Source organism: Spermophilus citellus (genome assembly GCF_964194105.1).
Source record: "Spermophilus citellus genome assembly, chromosome: 4".
NCBI classification, from domain to species: Eukaryota; Metazoa; Chordata; class Mammalia; order Rodentia; family Sciuridae; genus Spermophilus; species Spermophilus citellus.
The window spans coordinates 155324504-155348595 of NC_138185.1; the positions used below are offsets into that span (position 1 = coordinate 155324504).

Below are 24092 nucleotides of genomic sequence, written 5' to 3' on the forward strand. Positions count from 1 at the left end.
AAGGCCAATCTTTATCTCAGCTTCTTTCAAGAATGATTAAAATACATATTATTTCATGGATGACAATTCCTTGATAATGCTTGGTGATATATCTTGTGTGGGCTTTTGGAGTGAGCTGATACACAATTATTTTTGAAAACAAATAAACAGTAGACAAAGTCAATGAAGCAAAAGGCACCAAACCCACAAGTCATTACAAGAAACCTCTCTAGATGGAGATAGAAATTCTGCATAAATCCGACCCCCTTCCTGGTACCAGTCTGCCTGCCCTTATAGGGGCCTGGGGAGATAAGACTTGAATCAGAGGCACACTAAAGCTCAGTTTCCACTTGAGTAACTGAACTTGTAACAAGATGGGATTTTTTTTGAGTGAAAAGGCAGTCATCTGAGGCATTTTGTGTAAGAAACAAACCCTCAAGGATGGGCCTATGTACTCCAAGGGGTGATCCTGGGTTTATCCCTGTGAAAACACAACTAAACCTTGCTCCCAATATTAGTTCAAATGTTCCCAAATAATCTGGTTGTTCAGCAGGTAGTTTTCCATAAAAAGAATCACATAGATGAAATTTCTTTGGAAGTAATATTTCACTTTGGGAAATGAAGCTCTCTTTAACATTTCCAGTTTGCCCAAAATTCAGTCCCTTCCCAAAGGAAGGGAACTTATTGTTTGTTACTGCCTGAGCAGTCTTCTGGGTTGAGAGAAATCCATCCTACCAGCCTTGCCACAACTGATAGGACCAGAGCTGGTGCTTGAGCTCAGCGTTAGGCATGAGGAAGAATGATGTCCTTGAGGTGGGCTGTGACAGGTAAGCTCCATACCAGATGGTGATGAGGCAGCCCACTCAGCTTCTCTGCATCCTGGGGAACATGAATGTTGAAGTATCAAAGGCGGGGGGGCTGCTGATGGAGCTCAGGTGCAGGGCACAGCTGCTTTGGCTGTGCTCCACAGCCCACCCATTAAGCCAGCCTTGGAAGCCTCAGGCCAGGGGGCTGAGCCATCCTTGTTGTCTACCAACCAAAGCACCTAAAAGCTTTACTGAACCTCACTACATTTCTAGGAAGTAAAAATCATTAGCCACATTTTACAGATGGATTCTTGAGAAGTTATAGAACAGGAAGTGGTGGACCAAATCTTTCTTATTCCAGAACTCATGCCTTAATCCCTATGTAACCTTAAAAACAAAGCTTGTTTTTAATCTGGTTGTGTGTATTCAAAATAACAAGAAGCATTCACTGAGAAAAATTTCCATTTTATAGGGGTTATAATGTTTCAAGGGACTAGTCTTGTGTGAATTTGATAGGCTTGGCTCAGCAAAGAAAAGGCTGAACACAGGCCTACAGTGATGTCACCTTCTGCTTGGTCAACTCACATCCATTCTGGACTATGTCAGCAGAACCTCAGAAAGCATTTGCCTCTGCTGACTACATTTGCCCTTTCCTGGGTCATCACTCCAGGAGTGCCCAAACTCGAGGTAAATGTTCTTTGTGAGTAACAGTAAGTGATCCACACACAATGTTCTCTTTTTAATTGGTCCATTATTCTTCTAATCTGTCATTGGATTTAATAACATTTAAATGAGCTTTTGGAAAAGAGCACAAGCTGTAAAACACAGACAAACAATAAAAGTCCATAATATACTTCAGCAACTTCACCTGCAACTGGAGTCACTGTTCATTTATTCATCAAGTGTTTATTAAGTCTCTACTACTTATTAGGCATCATGGAAGGCAGTAGAGACACAAAAATGAATAAAAATCTGTAATCTGCCGAGCTTAAAATCTAGCTGGAAGACACAAGCAATAAACAGACAAATGCACATATCACATATTGGGTGATGATAAGTGCTAGGTCAAACAAGAGATCACTGTGCAAGAATAAGGACTTTATGCACATTGAATTTCCAGTGTGCCCATGTGTCAGGATGGGTAGAGTTATGTTATTAATTTCAGTCAACAGGCCATAAGCGAAAGCAATGTGTGTCATTTCTGGGAGATGTTTTAAAGACTAGTGTGTACCTCCAACTGTCTGTTCTCCTGGCATGGCAATCCAAGAAGCCATATGCTGCTATTCAGTGGCATGAGGGCATGGAGCTTGTAAGTGGATGAAGGGGAGCCCCCACCAACAAGCATCAGGTTTTAAAAAATGTATTCATTAGTGCATTATAGTTACATGCAATAGTGAGGTTCACTTTGACATAATCATACATGCATGAAATATACTTTGCTTCATTTCAGCCCCTAGTACTTCCTCTTTTCCTCCCCTTCCTTTACTGAACTGGTTTTCCTTCTGTCCCATTATATGCTTGGGAAAGAACATATTGGTAAGATCAAATAAACTTCATATAAATTTCCAGAAAACAACCTAACTGTGATGTATGAAAAAAACTGTAAAACTTTTATTTAAAATAAAATAATTTTTTTAATTTAAAATTTTATGAAAAAAAGTTGCAGAAAGTAGACATACATGTATTTAAAAAGCAACTGGGTTAGATTCTTCCAAAGCCCTATCTTATTGTAAAACTATGATTGTCAAAAACATTTAAGTAGTGATCAAATGAGAGAGTTAGCACTTAACCTAAATTATCTCAATTAAGAAACCTGTGATGTAGATAAAATTACCCCCTTTGAACAGATTTAAAATATTGAAACTCAGACAGGTAAACTTATCTAAGGTTGGAGAAATAGCAGTAAGTGGTAAAAGTGATAAAGGTCAGACCCAGATCCAGGTGGCTGTGCTTTTTTGCACCAGTGAGAAGGGGGATGGGCAACAAAAGGACAGTCTAGAGAAAGGGAATCTAGACAGGGGGCACTGGTGGAGGGGAAGAAACAGAGCAGCTTTCTTTCTTTGAAGTGTCTTTGTCTGGTTTTGGGATCAAGGTGATGTTGGCCTCATATAATGAATTTGGAAGAGCTCCTTCTTTTTCTATTTCTTGAAATAGCTTGAAAAGTATTGGTATTAATTCTCCTTTGAAGGTTTTGTAAAACTCCGCTGTATACCCATCCGGTCCAGGGCTTTTCTTGGTTGGTAGTCTTTTAATGGCTTCTTCTATTTCTTCCTTTGTTATTGGTCTGTTTAAATTGTGTGTGTCTTCCTGACTCAATCTGGGCAGCTCATATGACTTAAGAAATTTATCGATGTCTTCACTGTCTTCTATTTTATTAGAATATAGGGTTTTGAAATACTTTCTAATTATCTTCTGTATTTCTGTAGTGTCTGTTGTGATATTGCCTTTTTCATCCCGTATGTTAGTAATTTGAGTTTTCTCTCTTCTTCTCTTCGTTAGCATGGCTAAGGGTCTGTCGATCTTATTTATTCTTTCAAAGAACCAACTTTTAGTTTTATCAATTTTTTCAATGGTTTTTTTGGTTTCGATTTTGTTGATTTCTGCTCTGGTTTTAATTATTTCTTGTCTTCTGCTATATTTGCTGTTGTTTTGCTCTTCCTTTTCTAGGGTTTTGAGATGTAGTGTGAGTTTGTTTATTTGTTGGTTTTTTCTTTTTTTAAGGAATGAACTCCAGGAAATGAATTTCCCTCTTAGAACTGCTTTCATTGTGTCCCATAGATTCCGGTATGTTGTGTCTGAATTGTCATTTATCTCTAAGAATTTTTTGATTTCCTCCTTTATGTCTTCTGTAACCCATTGATCATTCAGTAACATATTGTTTATTTTCCATGTGATGCTGGATTTTTCCTTCCTTCTTTTATCATTGATTTCCAGTTTCATTCCATTATGATCAGATATGGTGCATGGTATTATCTCCACACCTTTATATTTACTAAGAGTTGCCCTATGGCATAATATATGGTCTATCTTTGAGTAGGATCCATGTGCTGCTGAGAAGAACGTGTATCCACTTGATGATGGTTGATATATTCTATATATGTCGGTTAGGTCTAGGTTCTTGATTGTGTCATTGAGTTCTATAGTTTCTTTATTCAGCTTTTGTCTGGAGGATCTGTCTAATGGCAAGAGCGGTGTGTTGAAGTCACCCATAATTATTGTGTTGTGGTCAATTTGACTCTTGAACTTGAGGAGAGTTTGTTTTACGAACGTTGCTGCACCATTATTTGGTGCATATAAATTGATAATTGTTATGTCTTGTTGGTGGATAGTTCCTTTTAACAGGATATAGTGTCCTTCTTTATCCCTTTTGATTAACTTAGGTTTGAAGTTGATTTTATTCGATATGAGTATGGCCACTCCTGCTTGCTTCTGAGGGCCATGTGAGTGGTATGATTTTTCCCAACCTTTCACCTTCAGCCTGTGTATGTCTTTTCCTATCATATGAGTCTCCTGAAGGCAGCATATTGTTGGGTTTGTTTTTTTCATCCAGGTTACCAGCCTGTGTCTCTTGATTGGTGAGTTTAGTCCATTAACATTTAAGGTTACAATTGAAATATGATTTGTACTTCCAGTCATGTTTATTTATTTATTTATTTTAGTTTGGCTAGTTTTTACTTTTTGATTTTTTTCCTCCCCCTTTACTGAGAAACCTCCCGCTGTTGGTTTTGGGCACTATTTTTCCATTCCTCTTCTTGTAGAATTTTGCCCAAAATGCTTTGCAGTGCTGGTTTTCTGGCTGCGAATTCTTTTAGCTTTTGTTTATCGTGAAAGATTTTAATTTCATTGTCAAATCTGAAGCTTAATTTTACTGGATACAGTATTCTTGGTTGGAGACCATTATTTTTCAGCGTTTGGAATACATTGTTCCAGGATCTTCTCGCTTTCAAAGTCTGTGATGAAAAATCAGCCATTAACCTAATTGGTTTACCCCTGAATGTAATCTGCCTCCTTTCCCTTGTAGCCTTTAATATTCTCTCCTTGTTCTGTATGTTGGCTATCTTCATAATTCTATGTCTTGGAGTTGGTCTATTATGATTTTGAATGTTTGGGGTCCTGTAGGCTTCCAGGATTTGGCAATCCATTCCATCTTTCATCTCTGGGAAGTTTTCTAGGATTATTTCATTTAATAGGTTGTGCATTCCTTTGGTTTGAACCTCTGTGCCTTCTTCTATCCCAATGACTCTCAAATTTGGTTTTTTGATGAGATCCCATAACTCTTGGGTAGATTGCTCACGAGATTTAAGCATCTTTTCAGTGTTGACTATACTCTTTTCAAGTTGATAAACTTTGTCTTCATTATCTGATGTTCTGACTTCTACTTGATCTAGCCTATTTGTAATACTCTCGTTAGCGTTTTTAATCTGGTTTATGGTTTCTTGCATTTCTAAAATTACTGTTTGTTTTTTTTTTAAGATCTCTATCTCCTGGTAAGAAAACTACAGACCAATATCTCTAATGAACATAGATGCAAAAATCCTCAATAAAATCCTGGCGAATCGAATACAAAAGCATATCAAAAAAATAGTGCACCCTGATCAAGTAGCATTCATCCCTGGGATGCAAGGTTGGTTCAATATACGGAAATCAATAAATATTATTCACCACATCAATAGACTCAAAGATAAGAACCATATGATCGTCTCGATAGATGCAGAAAAAGCATTTGACAAAGTACAGCATCCTTTTATGTTCAAAACACTAGAAAAACTGGGGATAACAGGAACTTACCTCAACATTGTAAAAGCTATATATGCTAAGCCTCAGGCTAGCATCATTCTAAATGGAGAAAAACTGAAGGCATTCCCGCTAAAATCTGGAACAAGACAGGGATGCCCTCTATCACCACTTCTATTTAATTTAGTCCTTGAAATACTAGCCAGAGCAATTAGACAAAAGAAATTAAAGGCATAAAAATAGGAAAAGAAGAACTTAAAATATCACTATTTGCGGACGATATGATCCTATACCTAGAAGACCCAAAAGGGTCTACAAAGAAACTACTAGAACTAATAAATGAATTCAGCAAAGTGACAGGATATAAAATCAACACGCATAAATCAAAGGCATTCCTGTATATCAGCAACAAAACTTCTGAAATTGAAATGAGGAAAACCACCCCATTCACAATATCCTCAAAAAAAATTAAATACTTGGGAATCAACCTAACAAAAGAGGTGAAAGATTTATACAATGAAAACTACAGAACCCTAAAGAGAGAGATAGAAGAAGATCTTAGAAGATGGAAAAATGTACCCTGTTCATGGATAGGCAGAACCAATATCATCAAAATGGCAATATTACCCAAAGTTCTCTACAGGTTTAATGCAATGCCAATCAAAATCCCAACGGCATTTCTTGTAGAAATAGACAAAGCTATCATGAAATTCATATGGGAAAACAAAAGACCCAGAATAGCAAAAGCAATTCTAAGCAGGGAGTGTGAATCAGGTGGTACAGCGATACCAGATTTCAAACTATATTACAGAGCAATAGTAACAAAAACAGCATGGTACTGGTACCAAAACAGGCAGGTGGACCAATGGTACAGAATAGAGGACACAGAGACCAATCCACAAAATTACAACTTTCTTATATTTGATAAAGGCGCTAAAAGCATGCAATGGAGAAAGGATAGCATCTTCAACAAATGGTGTTGGGAAACCTGGAAATCCATATGCAACAAGATGAAGCTGAACCTGTTTCTCTCGCCATGCACAAAAGTTAATTCAAAATGGATCAAGGAGCTAGATATCAAATTAGAGACTCTGCGCCTGATAGAAGAAAAAGTTGGCTCCGATCTACATATTGTGGGGTCGGGCTCCAAATTCCTTAATAGGACGCCCATAGCCCAAGAGTTATATACAAGAATAAACAAATGGGACTTACTTAAACTAAAAAGTTTTTTCTCAGCAAGAGAAACAATAAAAGAGGTAAACAGGGAACCTACATCCTGGGAACAAATTTTTACTCCTCACACTTCAGATAGAGCCCTAATATCCAGAATATACAAAGAATTCAAAAAATTAAACAATAAGATAACAAACAACCCTATCAACAAATGGGCCAAGGACCTGAACAGACACTTCTCAGAGGAGGACATACAATCAATCAATAAGTATATGAAAAAATGCTCACCATCTCTAGCAGTCAGAGAAATGCAAATCAAAACCACCCTAAGATACCATCTCACTCCAGTAAGATTGGCAGCCATTATAAAGTCAAGTAACAATAAGTGCTGGCGAGGATGTGGGGAAAAAGGTACACTTGTACATTGCTGGTGGGACTGCAAATTGGTGCGGCCAATATGGAAAGCAGTATGGAGATTCCTAGGAAAGCTGGGAATGGAACAACCATTTGACCCAGCTATCACCCTTCTCGGTCTATTCCCTGAGGACCTTAAAAGAGCATACTATAGGGATACTGCCACATCAATGATCATAGCAGCACAATTCACAATAGCTCGACTTTGGAATCAACCTAGATGCCCTTCAATAGATGAATGGATTAAAAAACTGTGGCATTTATACACAATGGAGTATTACGCAGCACTAAAAAATGACAAAATCGTGGATTTTGCAGGGAAATGGATGGCATTAGAGCAGATAATGCTAAGTGAAGCTAGCCAATCCTTAACAAACAAATGCCAAATGTCTTCTTTGATATAAAGAGAGCAACTAAGATCAGAACACGGAAGAAGAGCATGAGGAAAAGACTAACATTAAACAGAGACCAGTGGGGTGGGAGAAAGGGAGAGAGAAGGGAAACTGTATGGAAATGGAAGGAGACCCTCATTGTTACACAAAATTACATATAAGAGTTTGTGAGGGAAAAGGGGAAAAAAAACAAGGGAGAGAATTAAACAACAGCAGATGGGGTAGAGAGGGAAGATGAGCGGGAAGGGGAGGGGGGATAGTAGGAGATAGGAAAGGTAGCAAAATACAACAGTCATTAATATGGTATTATGCAAAAATGTGGATGTGTAACCGATGTGATTCTGCAACTTGTATTTGGGGTAAAAAATGGGAGTTCATAACCCACTTGAATCAAATGTATGGAAGATGATATGTCATGAGGTTTGTAATGTTTTGAACAACCAATAAAAAAAAAAAGAAACAGAGCAGCTATTCTGCATGGAGTTGAGGATCCTAGTCCTTTGAGTACAAAACAGTTCACAAGCCACCAAAGCACAATGGAAATTTCCAACAGTTTCACACTTCTTGCTCCAATTCATGCTCACCAGGCAACAATGAGCTCATCTCCCCACTAGAATGCAGTCTGCATAGACATCTCCAGTGTAAATTTATAACTGGGCATTCTGGGTTAGACCAGATTCAGGTAAATCTACAGCTGAAAAGGAGTTTGGGATGAGGGAGTACTACTTCAGAGCTCTCTGGAGATCTGGGCACCCTCCAAGTTCAGAGTCTGTTGTAGGAGCAAGTATATACTAGCAAACTAATGCATTAGATCAAATTGATTTATTAAATGAAACCTGTGTACCACACTCTAAAAAATGAAATGCATAAAGAACTTTGGAGGAAATAAGACACAGGGAATGCATATTTTGAAAATAAATAAATAAATAAATAACCAGGAAGAGCTTGGGCATCTTGGATTCCAAAGTGGGAGCTTTGAGTAGCTGAGGGACAACATGGAGGCTGGAGACACCCTGATGTGGAAAGGAGGAGGCCCTAAGATACTGTGCTTATTTCCCAATTTTGTCTTGGGCTGGCCTTAGACAGGGACTTTCCCAGTTCTCTCGGAAGCTTTTTGTGCTTCTGCTCTCCAGAGGGCACTAGTTGCTCACTGTGGTTATTAAAGGTTGGTACAGTTATTATAGCAGCATTTCAGGAAGTAGCAATAAAATGCCCTGAGAATAGGGCTATCTTTTAAAAAATATGCTTAGAATGACCACACCAGTAATTCTAGCCGTGGGGTTGGTTAGCACCAGCAAAGGAAAGTACAAAGGAGAAAGGTAAAGGGAAAGAGAAGCAAGATTTATAAAATTATGCAACTACGGGACATATGCTCCAACATATTTTCTAACTATAGATCTTCTTCATCAACTTCACATTATATCATAGGTTATCCTATGAGTCAGGAAGATGCTGGCTACAGTAACAAATAAACTGCAGTGGTTTAACATGGGGGGGGGGATTATTTTTGGCTAACTTAATAGATTTTCATGAGTGTTCATTAGAAAGCAGATTTCCAGCAGGTACTCACTCAGGGACCCAGGTTCCTTCCTCTCTGCCATCCCCTTCTAGAGCCTTGAAGGAGGAAAGGGCACAACTACATTTCAGATGTGGCCTGATCCCCAGTGTGAACCACCTCACTACCACTCATCTCCTGTGGATAAGTATTAGGTTCACAGCTTCATCCAGTGCAAGGAAGTTCCCAGCCATAACCCTAACCTGTGGAAGATCAAGTATCAATCTGGTGGAAAATTACTCATCTTTACCAGTTACAGAATGAGCATCATATAAATTACAAGGACAAACAGTATATAAAGCAGGAGAGAGAAAACTTATAGTTCAGGTGAATGACCTTACATCTCATCCCAGAGGCAAGCCAGTCAAGATTCAACAGACTAACTCCTGAAAGGTGATTTTCAGAACTTTGCTCTCAGGATCTAGAATATGGCTCTATGACTTCCTTATCAAAGAGTCCATCTCAGTTTTTAGCCATGTTACTAGGCTCTGAGGAAAAGATGTGGCCTCCACAGAAACTAGAATATAAATCATGAGAGGCTTTCTAAATCGGAGTTAAAGCCAATAATTTTGGCTTTGGAGTGACATGACATTTTAGTAGAATATATAGAATCTACCCCAAATGTCAGGATTTTGTTTTCAGAGAAGTAAGAAAGGCCATAAAAATGTAGACTTCATCAGTGAGAAAGAAAAGTAACAACAGACACTGAGAATATTTTACTTATATCAAAACTATCTAGAATAAATTTATTTATAATTTTGTTTCCAATATTTGAGGAAAAATATGATTATATGTAAAACTGATTCAACTACCAATTGCCTAAGCTAAAATTTTTTTAAAAAACTAGATGCTTTTCAGGTGATTGGACTGAATTTCCAGCCAACTGGCCATGCTAACACTTGAACTAGTTGTACATAATGTATACCATTATAAAATCTGATTTGTATTAATATAGTTTCATGATATTAAATCTTAAATTTCTAAATTCTAAAGCAACTTGCCATAGAAAAGCACTTAGGTTTGCTTGAAGACATGTCTACTACTTGGAAATCAACTTAGTTGGGAAAAAACACTGGGTGAAAATTAGGAGACCTTTTTTCAAATTATGGTTCTTCTACTATAATATCACCCAGAGCAAATGACTACACATCAACCTTTGAATTCAATCTGAGATGAGATATTGGTCCAAAAACTTCAATTAGTAGGAAACTGGCCACATATATTCTTTGTAGCATCATGTTTTATGTTTTAACAGGGGCCAAATGATGTAATTTAAAACCAATTCTGATAAAAACTAAGTTAGTCACTTAGGAATAGTTTTTAAAACTCTGCCTTTAGACTTGTTCTAGGGAAAATACAGATGATTGATAAATGATCAATCACCACATAAACAGTCCAATCACAAGGACATGGTAAAAATAACTCAAAGACCTTCTCTTAAATCATAATCCAAGATATCTGATTACAAATTTCAAATCATGGTGGTCTGAAATGAGGATAAAAATCATAGGCTAGATATTTTCAACACAACCACTGGATGGCAATAGACATTATCAGTGAGTGGAAATATCAGTTCAAAACATACTTTTTGCTTTAGTTGCTTTCCTCTGAATTTTTAGATGAAAAATCAAATAAATCTCCTTCAGAAATTAGGGAGAGGTAAACAAGCATGGGTTTGGAAGTCAAAGGGTTAGGTTTTGAAACATATATTTCTCTTTTGCAAATGATTTGTATTCAGATGAACTTAAGATTTCGGTACTCGGCTGAGAGTACCAAAAATGAAGTGCCTACCACAAGGAAAATGTTTAGCCAGAATGCTATATTTACATTTATATTTAGTATCTGAACTCAAGTATTTACTAGTGGTGTGAAACTTTTCATTTTGTATAACAAAATCACACCTGCTGCTTTCCATTTGTGACTGGGAGCTACAGCTCAATCCCACTCTCAAGCCTTCTCCCTGTACCGTGACTTTTCTAAGCCAAGGACAGAGGCCAATAGCAAGATTCCTCTAAATCAGAAGACCTCAAACCCCCTGGACAGTGAATGATTAGCTCCTCCATGTCTCCACCATACAGTTTTGGAGTATTTGTTGCATCACTCTCCCATGAGGAGGTGCCAGTCTCAGAATAAACAGTATGCATCTCCTTCTAAATCTCATTTACCCACAAGCACCATTATTAACTAACACAAAGTTCAAACAGAAAACCCAACTTTCACGAACCTGGTGTAGGCCCTGAAGAAAGGTGGGGCACTAGAGCGAAAACCTGGCCAAAGGTTACTCTGAGGACCTTGAGAGATCAACCTCCACACAGTCCCTAGAAGAGTGATTCTCAAATGGAGGTGAGCCTACAATTCACAGGAGCTACCTAACGAAGCAGATTCCTCAGCCCTCCTAGGAGATCCTGCGGCATGGCTATGAATTTGTATCTTAACAAACCGCTTGACACTAATGGCTCACACTCTTTGAGGAATGCTACAAATGGTCCTAATCCACTCTTGCTGCCACTCACCCCAAATTTCCACAAGAAAAAAGAAAAGTCCTACATCCATGGTTCACCTGACAGAAGAGGACCATTCTGTAGAGCCCAGATCACTTAAAACCCAGAGGGGACATTACAGTTACAGAGTGGACCCAGGAAGCACTGAATAAAACCAAGGTCAGCTGCAAGCCAGAGCTGTAGAAGCAGATCCTGTGTTGTACCTGTGGCCCCTTTGCACCCAGTTTGAGGGTCTGCTTTTTGTTTTGTTTTTAAATTGTTTTTAGTTATTGATGGACCTTTATTTAATTTATTTATATGCGGTGCTAAACATCAAACCCAGTGCCTGGCACATGCTAGGCAAGCGCTCTACCACTGAGCTGCAGTCCCAGTCCTGAGGCTCTGCTTTAAAGTTACCACTGCTTTAACCTCTGCTCTCTGGAAGGCTGCTGACCCTTCTTTGTCTGTTAGTATAATTTTGATTCCTACCTGGAATTCCTACCTGTACTTAAGACATTCTGAAGCTTTTGTGATTTCCTGCCCCTAGCCAAGTTTATAATTCATTTGCTTGTCCATCATGTCTGCCTATTTCATAAGTCTGATTTAACCTCCACAGGTATTATATCTGAACCTAATTCCAGCTCCAGTTTTAGCCACCCAGATATCACTTGACACCTAAACACATGAAAGCCCCAGATGTTCAGCTATAAGAAGTTGTGCTCCAACTGAGAAGGCACTTAGGTGCCATCATAACCTTCATGGGTGATTCTGCCACACAGACACAAACAAGAAATGGGTTCAATGACTAATGAAGCAGCATCAAACTTTGGGGCACCCCCCATTATGAATGCTTTTTAAAAATCTATTTGTAACACCATGTTGATAAAAACTGCAATATAATTTAAGATGGGTTGGAGAAAATGTCTGCCACTCCCACCATCAAAGAAAAGCAGAAGTCTTATTAAATCAATCTCTAAAATATATCTCTATCTCCATTCCTGCAATAGCTTCCTAATCAGTCTTCCTGTTTCCAAGCTTTTTCTCCTTCAAACCTTTCTCCCTACAGCAGCTAATATGACTTTTAAAATGCAAAGAAGGTCACGTTACTTCCTAGTTTAAAAATCTTTCAGTGGCTTCTTATGAGGTTCAGTCAAGATCAAACACAGCACCAAGGTCTTACCACTTTACCCTTTGCCTGCCACATTCTGGCTACCATCATTGTTTTCTCCATTTCTATAATATGTCCAGAACTTTCCTGTCTCTGGCCTTTGCATTGTCTGTCCACTGTCTGGAACTTCTTTTAATGAGCTCCTGACATAGGTGACTCCTCAGTTTCTTCCCTCTCAGAAATCTCCTCCAACCTTCGTATCTAAATATCATCCTCCACCAGGTACTCTCTCATATGTCACTCTATTGATGCCCTTCTGTAATGCCTGACCGTCCTGCTACCTGAATATAAGCCACAAACGGTGGACTCATGTCTGCCTTGGTCTCCAAAATATTGCTTGGGTTAAGGACATTATATTCCATATTGATTGAATCAAAGGAAGGACAAATGGCTAAAGGTCTTGCTGTGACCAGAATGGCATAAACATACATAAAATTTATGCTGTAGTTCAGGAGTGTTTGAACATGAGTTCCCCATCTAAATTTTAGAGGAAAGTGAGGCTAGCATTTTAAGAGGTAAAGAATAACCTGGTACCCATTTTGGCTTTGAAAATTAGAAATATGTGAATTATATTCTCTAACCCATTACTGTAGGTGATGATGATTTATATGACAAAGGTTCTGGGTAGGGAGTCAGGATCACTATCTAAGTACGAGCATTATTTCTTAGAGGCACCAAAACGTTTGCCATCTGTAAAATTTCACTCTACAAGCAAGTTCAAGGTTGACTTCAATACATCTTAGGAGTTAATCTATGACCTATTCTGTGCCCAGGACAGATTTACTAAGGGATTGGGGTTTATTATATCCCAAGATTTGGCAAGAACCACTTCTCCTAGAGAAGAAATGCCAGGAGTACCTGTCCCCAGAAATAATCTGCTGGGGGAGGGGCATCAAGATTTGGAGTAACTCTAAATAGGTGGAGAAGGAAACCCCCATAATGTCCTGAAGCCATTATTTTAAAACCAGAACAATATGCCACTGGAACAATGCTAACCTGTGACTGCTTCAGAAGAGCCAGTGAATTAAGCTGGTCATTGGCAACCTCATTCCAGGGATGTCGAGATCCTAAAAGCACCTTCTAACACTGGATAAAGAATGCCAAGAGTGGCTTAAATGCTTTGACATGTCTAAGGTAAGAAATTCAATATCTTCATCTAGGCCATACATGGCCTATGCTGGCACAGGAGCCCAAACTTTATCCAGCAATTGCTGGTCCATCTTGCTGAGAGCTGACATGGGGCAGCAACTATAACAGAAAAGCCTAAGTCCTCTGGGTGATTTAGGAATCTGTACCATCCAAGAATATTTACAGCCTGGCTTATAAATTCAATCTTATGGATGCAAATAAATGTAAGATTAGGGAAGATTATTTTTAGAATTATAGGAAGAAAAGTAAATGGGTGGCATTTATTTCAGTACTCTCACAAAAATTTTAGGACAGAAGCAATACTTAGTATCATAATGAAAAGTCATGACAAACATTATTGATGTGAAGCAGCTGAAATTTACCCTATGTGAGAAGGCACACCTGGTAGCCTTCTTACAAATCACTCTCATAAGAAAAAGAGATTTTTCCCTGCACAAGGCTGAGCCCTCCAAGCTCAGGCTGCCGCAGCTGGTACCCAAGAGAGAGGAGGCCATGGGGGAGGAAGCTGCAGATGTCTGCCCCCCCCCCCCCATAGCACAGGACAGGCACCCGTCTATCCCGGAGAGACATACATTTGCTGAATCCCCTCAGTACCTGGAATTTAAAAGCAGGCTATACCTTGGTCAACCTCATCAAGGTGTGTTGTTGTTGTTTTATTGCAGATCCGATTTGCTTAACTTGTCTTCTCACAAAAGAAATTCTCAGGCTTCAGTGTGCTTACAAAAGGTTCAGATTTAGGTTTTGCCTCTTATATTGTAGTTTGGGGCTGGAGGAAGAACAGGAACCTGAATTTCTACTGGGTATCCAGGCAACACTAAGGGAACAAGCAGCTTAAAGCAATATTTCTTAAACTGGGTCATGGGGTGCATTCTTAAAGAATTTTCCACAAAGAAAAATTTTTACATTTTGTATTCTTATTTTGATAAAATTCCAAACATTAAGAACATTCTGGATTACTGGAGTGAAAATTTTAAAACCAAATACTATAGCAGGACACCTATCAAAGTGTTTATAATCATGTCAGCACTGAGCACTTTTGACTTTATCTCAGGCTAACGAGTCTTTACTCAGATCCAGACCTAATTCTTTTAAATGACTTCCTTGCACGCCACTGGGTGGATGAACCAAAATCATCTGCTCAACTCCCTGTTGACGGAGTGTTGTTTCCATTTGTTGTTGTTGTTCTTGTTGTTACTACAAAGAATGCTACTGAGACAACACTTATTTGTATCTTTATAAATTTGTTTACAAGATATATGCACATATATTATAAATAATTATGTATTGTATACATATAATTTACAAATATAAGTGTTTATAGTATATAAACCACAAGCATATAATGTATGTTTTTTTTTTTTTGCCTACCTGTTGTAGCATTTCTGTGGGATAAATTTCACAGTTTTTAAAGAGTATGAGTATTTAGAACTATAAATAGCTATTACCAGATTACCCTCCTGCAACAGCATTTGGGTTCTGAAGGTTACAATTATGTAAGTGGAATAATGCTTAAATGACATTGCTTCATTTGCTCCGGAGGGGGACAGAGGAAGGAGAGGAACAGATTTTGACAAAATCTTTCTGACCTTTGGGGGGGTCTATGGGATGTCCAACAAACAGTGGGGAAATGAGCTTGGAGCTCAGAAGAGAGGGCTTCTCCAAAGCAAGATGTGGGAGGTGCCATACACAGGGCAGTGGCTGAAGGCCTGCCAGGGTGACATGGCCTGAGAGCAAGGATGCAAGGAGGGAAGAAAGATAAGCCAGGGCAACCTGAAGGGAGGCAGCGAGAGATGGGAAAAGAGGTGAGGGAGGAAGGGGAGAGCCAGGAATGGAAAACATTACTGCAATAGGGGAAGAAAAAGCTCTGAGAAGGATTGAATTATCTCCAGTGAGTTGATATTATCCCCAATTTTAATGTTAAATGAAATGCTACCAAACAGGTTTGGTATGATCACTTGTGCATTTAAAAATTTCCAGATCCTGATTAAAGAAAATGTTTGAAAGGAATAATGATAAAAACAAAACAAAACAAGACTATGGTTACTGAGAATTAGAAAATGGAGGGTAGATAGGGCAACTTTTTTTTTGTACAGCTTGAGTTAATAATTATAAACATTAATTTTTAACTAATGTTTTAAATTGATCAGCAGTATGACCATAAAGGCCAAAAAAAAAAAAAAAAAAAGAGGCCATTTGGCAAATAGGAAGTCATTGGTGACTTAGTAGAATGATTTTAGGTAGGAATGTGACAGCTAACTTCTATACCTAAAACACTGATTCTCAATCTTTCATGAGCATAGGAATCAGCAAGGGATCTTATTAAAACACAGATTCCAATTCAGCAGGTCCTGGAAGGAGCAGAAGATTCCCCATTTCTTTTGTTTTTCTTTCTTTCTTTCTTTCTTTCTTTCTTTTTTTTTTTTTTTTGTAAATGAACACAATACCTTTATTTTGTTTATTTAGGTGTTTTGTTGTTGTTGTTGTTTAATGAGGTTCTGGGGATCAAACCCATTGCCTCACACATGCTAGGCAAGCTCTCTACCACGGAGCCACAACTCCAGCCCCAAATTCCCCATTTCTAACAGGCTTCCACATGGTGTCTGTAGGGCTGGCCCGAGCACCGCACATTTGAGTTGCACAGTAAAGTAATCAGAAAACAGAGACTGGACTTCAAGGCAAAAATGAAAACATTTCCCAAAGTGCTTCTACTAGAAGATGAACTCATAGACATATCCTAATAACAATGATTCTACAATTAAATAGTTTCAGTAAATGCCACATACCTATCCTGATGAGTCACATTTGTGTTTTATTGAGAATTTTTATATTGGCTTTTCACTCAGACATTTCTAACAGTGCTACCCTTGAATAATGACTCTTTAGAGTCTGACACTCATAACAGGCTGTCCTAGAAGGTACAGGGAAGCACAAATTGGAAACTGAAACATGAACAAAGAACTGTGTTTTGTTTCCAGTGCAAAAACAGCAGAGGTTTCTGAAAGGTGAGAAAATTCTGAAAATAGACCTGGTTAGGGAATGTGCACCCATAAGCCTGCTGCTCCATAATGGTGAAAGCTATGATGCCATTAAATATCTGCTTAATCTTGTGCTAAGTATTTCTAGATGCTTCTGAAATTAAGCCCTGCAGAATTGAGATAGCTCCTAAGACAAGGGAACTGGTAAGTATTCTTGGTAAATGTTTAAACTTGAATGCACTGAGATTGCCAGACACTTCAGTGGACAAGAGCAGGAAATCCAAAGGTTGACCTGACCTCACTGCTGAGGATAGTCGAACCTGGCAGGAACACACTCCTGCCTAGTGACAGTGATTAAGAACAGCCTGGGGAAGGCTGGGTAGCACTCACTCTTCTTTACCTGCTGAGATGGAGCAGGTGAGACCAGAAGGAACCTCAGGGCTCAAATAACCTGCTAAGCTGTTCTAGAATGGCCTTTTAGAGTCTTTTCATAGATAGTGCAGCTAAGCAGTGAGTTTCAGTAGGAGACTAGATTTCAAAGGACCCCTTGGTGCACAGAGGAGAGCAGAGGTTACTTACCTGGCATGCTTTAGTCTTTTGAAAAGACTGCTACTCTCTCCTAACTTTGAATCTTAGCAGGGAAGGGTCCAAGCCATACGGGGAAAATTGCACAGAGATTTGAATGGCATTGGATTGGCCATAAAAGATTCTGTGAAGCCCTTTCATTCACAGCTGCAGCTTTTCCATTCCCTCAGCTCTTCATCAGATGTCTGGACAGTCAGTCCCAGCTGTTGTACTCATCCCTCCAAATTTACTAGGAAGGGAAATGGAACTGCAAAATTCCCTTTGCTCTTCAGACTTATTTGCCTTTGAGAATACACATATTTGAACAGCACTGGGTGCATGGTGATTATTTCAGGAACATTAGGGGAGAAAATGGAGATGCAGGTCTGTCACTGTATAGTGATATGAACACACACCCACCATGCCACAAGTTCAACAGTTCCAGTCCCAGGAGACTGAAGGTTGTTCTTGCTAATGTTCTTGCTTGTGGCTCCCTGAAAACTGCAGAGTTCTTCCCCACCACAGAGTGGTGGCAAAAAAATCCAAATGATTTTAATATTCAATTAGCAAATACACATTTCTACTGTTAAATTTGTCATCTAATATCCTCCCTACTGTATACACTAAATACACTTTAAACACCTAGGAGAATTTAGGAAATTAAAAGTCAATCATGTCACTTCATCACCACTGCACCACCACGATGTCCTTGGCTAAGCCATCAGCAACCAAATAGCAAGTTATTTTTTTGTTTCATTCCTTTACATTACCACATTCTAATGTGTCCATATTAAAGAATTTAGATGGTAGCTTCCAGTCTATAATGAGAAAGATTGTGCCCTCCAAATTGATAGGAAGCACTTTAAATTGCTAACCACTGAAGGTAGTAGAGACACAGGAAGTAGAGTATACCCTTCCTGTGAGTATACATTTATTCCCCAAATGCTAAATACTTCCAAATAAATAGTAGAAGAGATGGTTGCGGAGGACCTGCAGTGAAGTTGTACTTTTAGGGTGTGTTTGAAGTTCTATCTGGGAGTTCTCTACCCAGTGCAGTGCATTAACAAAAACAAAATCAGCAGAGCCTCATTTGTTCATGTGAATCTTTGATTCCTGAATACTGGGATACAACTGCACTCAGGTGTGTTGGATGAGTTAGTGGCAGGGGAAAGAACTTCCTCTGTGTATATATGCTTGGTAAATACAAAATTTCCACTTTAACTTTATTTGAAGATATTCAGGAGTTCTCAGAGAACACAATGACCAAATTAAAACCACTTCAGGTCTTATTCAGGGACAGGAGAAATTCTGGAACCCACTGCTCCCTCTCTTTCCTGATTATCTAGGACAAAACCTGTATTAAGATCCAAATATCTTGCTCCTTAGGTAAGAGAAAAAAATGGAGCTGAGCTCCTCTTGGTCTGTTTAAGAAATACCTTTGGCTGGTCCCTGCTACTGGTGGGTTTGAATATGGAGGGACAAAGCTAGCCCACATCACAGAAGAGGCCAGAAACTAAACAGGAGCTAGGACAATAACAAGAAAAGCATCCCTTTCCAAGAGACTGGAAAACTCAGCCCTGGAATGAAAGGGAAGGCACATTCACTCCATTCAAGACCTCCTGGAGTGTACACAAAATTGCTCATTATTCGGAGTGCTTGGGTTCGCTCAGCCAGTGATGCTGGGAGCACGTGGCTTTGACACCATGGTCTGTCGTCCCAGCTGCAAATCTGAATTCTCTCCTTCCTTCCCCAAAAGGGAATTGTTCTCCAGTCTATTGTCTGACCAGCATGATGATGACCACAAGGACGAACCAGACCACCTCCCGCCTCCCTGATGGATCCTTCAAAGAGCACCCAGGGGGAGAACACAAACCAGACAAGCCCACTCCCATCAGAATAGCTGTCACTTTACCTTTCTGCTTATTGAGAAACGGCAAAGGGGGCATGGTGTCAGGGCCTCGAGGTCCAGGGCCCTCTGTGGCCGAAGGACATTGGTTGGACATCGTTGCTTCTTCCCCAGGTTTTCGCTGCGATGGGGACCCCTCGGGGGCTGGGGCTCGGTCTCCAGAGGGCAGCTCAGGGCCGGGCTGGGGGACAGCCGAGGGGTACGTGAAGGGGCCCTGCTCCACCAGGCCCCGCCGGCTGGGCGCGCGCTCCTCCGCCCGGGCGCCAGTCTCCTCCCTGATGGCGTCCAGGGCGCTGGGCTTCATTGGGGGCGAGTCCTGCTCCCGTTTAGGGCTCTCCTCCGAGGCCGAGGAGGCGTCACAGGACTCGATGATGAGCTCGCTGTCCAGCTCGGCCTCTCGCTCCTCTCTCAGGATGCTGTACTGGATGGATGGGGAGGCAGGTGAAGGCGGCGGGCCACCCACAGGGCCGAAGGTCACATAGCCCGAGGGCAGCGCATCCTCAGAAGCCATCGGATCCTCAGACACCAGCTCAATTTCCGAGTCCCCGGATTCTGCACTGCTAGCCTCATGGTCCAGGGGACTGGGGATGGTTGGCAACCCGGACCTGGCCCTGGCCTCGGGTCTGTCGGCCACCTGGCCAACCGGCCGTGGACTCTCGGTGGTTTCATAAGATAACCCTTTTGCTTCTTTAATGGCAGTAATCAGCTCATCCTCTGAGATGCTGCATTTTCCCTGGGACTCCGCAGCAGATGGTTCTGTCATCCCACAGAATGAAGAAGAGCCAGAGAGGCGCACACACAGACAGACAGATGGACAGAAAGAGAAAAAAAATAAATCAAAATTTCATTAGACGATATGTTTTGTTGTTGCTCGAGAAACACATATCTCATTAGCACAAAAATAGTCTGTTTCCAGGGTTATGCTGGAAAGACAGACCACCTGAACTTTTGGCTAATTACTGTTGTGACCCAATTAATCAATGTTTTATATTCCTATCCATCTTAATTTAGACTTTTTAAAAGATGGCCCAGCAATTTCTTAGGAACAGAACCTTGGTTGGTTTTTGGTTTGTTGGTTTCAATGAAGCAAAGATTTTACAAGTCTTTTTTTCTTTTTCATTTCTGACTCAGGAGATTTTTAAACTTCACACATTTCATCAGATCATCTGATGTGTATGTATATCTCTAATTGGGCCCCTGGATATGAACAAATCTAAAAATCATTCATTATTCCATGCCCATGGCTATTCATGTTTTCTTCTTTTATAAGACAAAGATAGGTATTATGGAGCCTTGGATAGAACTTGACTTCTGAGCTTTACATTTTTCTTAAGAATCAATGTTTTCACTCCTTTTTAATAGCAAGTATCAGTAGATGAAGCAAGAAAGAGAGAGTGTTTTTTCCATTCCATCAAGCATCAATCCATTCCATAATCTGCCCCCTCCTGCAGAGCTTCCCACAGTGGCAGCCCTCTGCTGTTCTTCACCTCTTTTCACCTTCTCTTGAGAAGAACAAAATCTTAGAGTCACCCTGTCTCCTGGGTGAATGCCTGCCTTCTGCCTGATGTTTCTCCAGATGGCATGAAGGCTACACTGGCAATCTCGCTGAGCTCTCTGTCCCTTGGATGAGTTGACCTGGGATCACCATGACAACAGTGTCCAGGAGCTTGGTTTTTTCCCCTGCCACTAAACAGGGCCTTATTTCAGAATTCTTTAGACAGTGGTCTCTGGTTCTTTCATGACTAGTTGTTCAAAATGTTCTTAAAAGTGTTGAGGTCACTGGGGGGTGTGGGGAGTAGATTATCTACAGCTAGACCACCATTGCTTTAGGATTGTGGGGAAATCCCAATGGATACATCATTTTAGATGTTTCTAATTCTTTCAAAAGTAGAATTGACCTTATGCATCCATCTCTTACCTATTATTGATGGAGAATCTATGCTTTGTTAGGTCCTCTTCTAGGCATTTGGGGTGTATTAAAGAATGAGACAGATAACTACTTCTATTCTAGTCACATAATGCATATATATATATATATATATATATATATATATATATGAAATGTTAGATGGTTAGTGCTGTGGGGAAAGGGAGAGTAGAGTAAAGGAATCAGGAGTAAAGGAATCAGGACTGTGGGATGAGTTTACAATTTTAAAAAGGAAGTTCAGAATAGGCCTTATTAAGAAATGAAACTATCTTTAACACTTGAAGAAGGTGAAAGAGTGACTCATGAAAATATCCAGAAAAAAAGCATGCCAAGAGGAGAGTGCAGACACTGCAAAGGCCTGGAGGTGGGAGCTGCAGTGATTTCTAGATATTTTAAAAAAGGCTGTTATGTCTGGGGGAATTGAACGAGGAGGTAATAGAATAAGAGGTCAGAGTCATGGAGGGTGGGGTTAGATCTCATGGGGCTTTTATTCTGGGTAAAAAAAAAGAGTAATTGGATGGTTTGGGGTAGAGAAATTATATGATTTATTTTATTAAGTGACTTAAAGCAGCTGTCTTTGTGAGCAATTCATTATTCTCTTCCCAGGTTTTAAACAACAGCCTTCCCAACTCATTCCATCCAAGGGGATTTCTCTGTTCCCACCATTCTGAATTACTATCACTACTCACAACTTTCTCTCTCTCTCTCTCTCTCTCTCGCTCTCCTACAGAACAAGAAGAAACCAGGACAGAATGACCTGATTGGCACAAAAAATCCAGAGGAATGGAGAGGAGGTAATTGAGGGAGTTGTATTTGAACTGTCTTCAGATACAAATCCAGACTTGAAAAGCAGAGATTGTCCAAGAAGAGGGAGCTCTGGAGCAAAGAGGGATATGGAAATGTAAGGGGTATGTTCAAAGAATGGCTGTTTCAAAAGTTTAACTGGGATATCGAGGAAAGGATACCAGATGATGTGACTGAAAAGGTGAACAGACCCCTGGTCATAGAAGGCCCTGGAAACTTTTAGTTTAAAAAGTCAGTGGGTAGGCAACAGGAGGTCCACTTCATGCTTTAAATATAAATCTTGGGGCTTAACCACTGATAGCTTATTTCAAAACTGACATTCTCTTTCCTCCCTCTTCTCCCTCTGTCCCTCCCTAACTGTGGGGGAAGTAAAATCAACATTCTCCCTGTCCTAAGGCAAGTTATCTCTTCTTCAGCTCACTGCCCACAACAGTAAAGAACCTCCAGACCTGGAGACTGTCCGACAACTGTAACATTTACTTTATCTACTTAACCATACTTCATGAAAATGATACTTGGAAAACAGGCCTTGTATCCCCCCTTTTATAAGCCCTTGCTCTCCCTGGAAACTAGAATCACAGCCTCTGAGACTAGACTCCACTGCCTTTCTCATTTGCTAGTAAAGCAATAAAACTTTTTCCTTTTTCTCAAAACCTTGTCCTGATTATTGCATCAGCACTGGGGACAAAGACCAAGCTTTTGGTATCAAATACTTTATCAGATAGGCATTAGTGGGTCCTGGAAGAGTTAGAATAAACTAAGGAATAAAGTAAATCAGTAGAGTTAGAATAAATTAAATCAGTAGAGGGAAGAGAACCCATCAAAAGGATGCTACTATAAGAGCTGAGGACACACATTATGACAACCTAATAAGTGTAGATGACCCAGGATGAAAGGGGAAGAAAATTCAAGCCCTGTGACCTTAAAGGCAATCTGTCCTTATTATGAGTCAAAAGGGAGCCAAGAACTCTTATTGACATTGCCCTTCATTTTTTCCCCCCTGGTACCTGAAATTGAACCCAGGGGCACTTAATGACTGAGCCACATCCTCAGCCCTGTTTATTTTTTATTTTGAGACAGGGTCTTGCTAAGTTGCTAAGGGCCTTGCTAAATTGCTGAGATGGGCTTTGAACTTGAAATCCTCCTGCCTCCCTCCCAAGCTTCTGGGATTACAGGTGTGAGCCACTGGGTTGGTCCTTCTAAATACAAACTAAAAGTACTTTTTAAAATGCTAGGAGGAATCAGAGAAATTTTTAGAACAAAGTAGAGATATTTCTATCTCTACTTAAAGCCTTTTGGACCTCCAGTTAAGATTTTGGTTGTTATGTATGAAGACTGTCACAGCAAAAGTAGAAACTGTCAATTAAAAGAATCAAATAGAGTATGAAAACTGGGAAGGTTAGAATTACCCTCTCTAGGGTGATGTGTTGCTGCTGATAATCATAATGCCAAGAAAGAAAAACAAAGGCAAAGTCTAGTGACCAACTGTGAATGATGCTGTCATTTAGGTCCTCCCTTTGTCCCAAGCTTATCTCAACATCCAGAGGGATCATTTGAAAACCCTGATCTGAACCTGCTGCCATTCCCCCCATTCTGGCCACCCTGGACATCCTCAGGACAGGACCTGTGCACTGACCATTCCTACAGCCTGCCACCTTTACCTCAGATATCTGTGTGGCCTAATCCATCACTCCATTCAGGTCTCTGCTCAGAGCCACCAGCTTGGAGAAGCCTTTCCTCAGCACCCCACCACTCTCTCTCCTATCCTTTACCCGCTGTTACTCTATTGCATGACCATTGTAACTGCCTGATGTTAAATGAAATCTTTATTTGTGTGTTTGTCTTCTTAACCGGGATGCTAGCTCCACGCAAGGGGGACTTTGTTGTCAGTCACCACTGTATCCTTAGCAGAAGTGGATAAAGTAAATGGTGGACAAATATTTGCTCAATGAATAGATGAATGGATGAATAACGATGCCACTTCCCAGCTTAAAGCTCTCCAATGGTTTCCCATCATATTTGAAATGAAGCTCAAATTCCATATCTACAGTCTGCCTCACTCTCCA

General features: G+C 40.0%; 1 protein-coding gene across 1 annotated transcript in view; it reads right to left on the reverse strand.

Moving 5' to 3' along the window:
• RTN1 (reticulon 1) overlaps positions 1-24092 on the reverse strand; it is a 226529-nt gene that overhangs the window by 88269 nt on the left and 114168 nt on the right. Inside the window, exon 3 of the mRNA XM_081290225.1 lies at positions 19302-20051. Coding sequence (XP_081146351.1) covers positions 19302-20051 — 750 coding nt within the window. The remainder of the gene's footprint in view (positions 1-19301; positions 20052-24092) is intronic.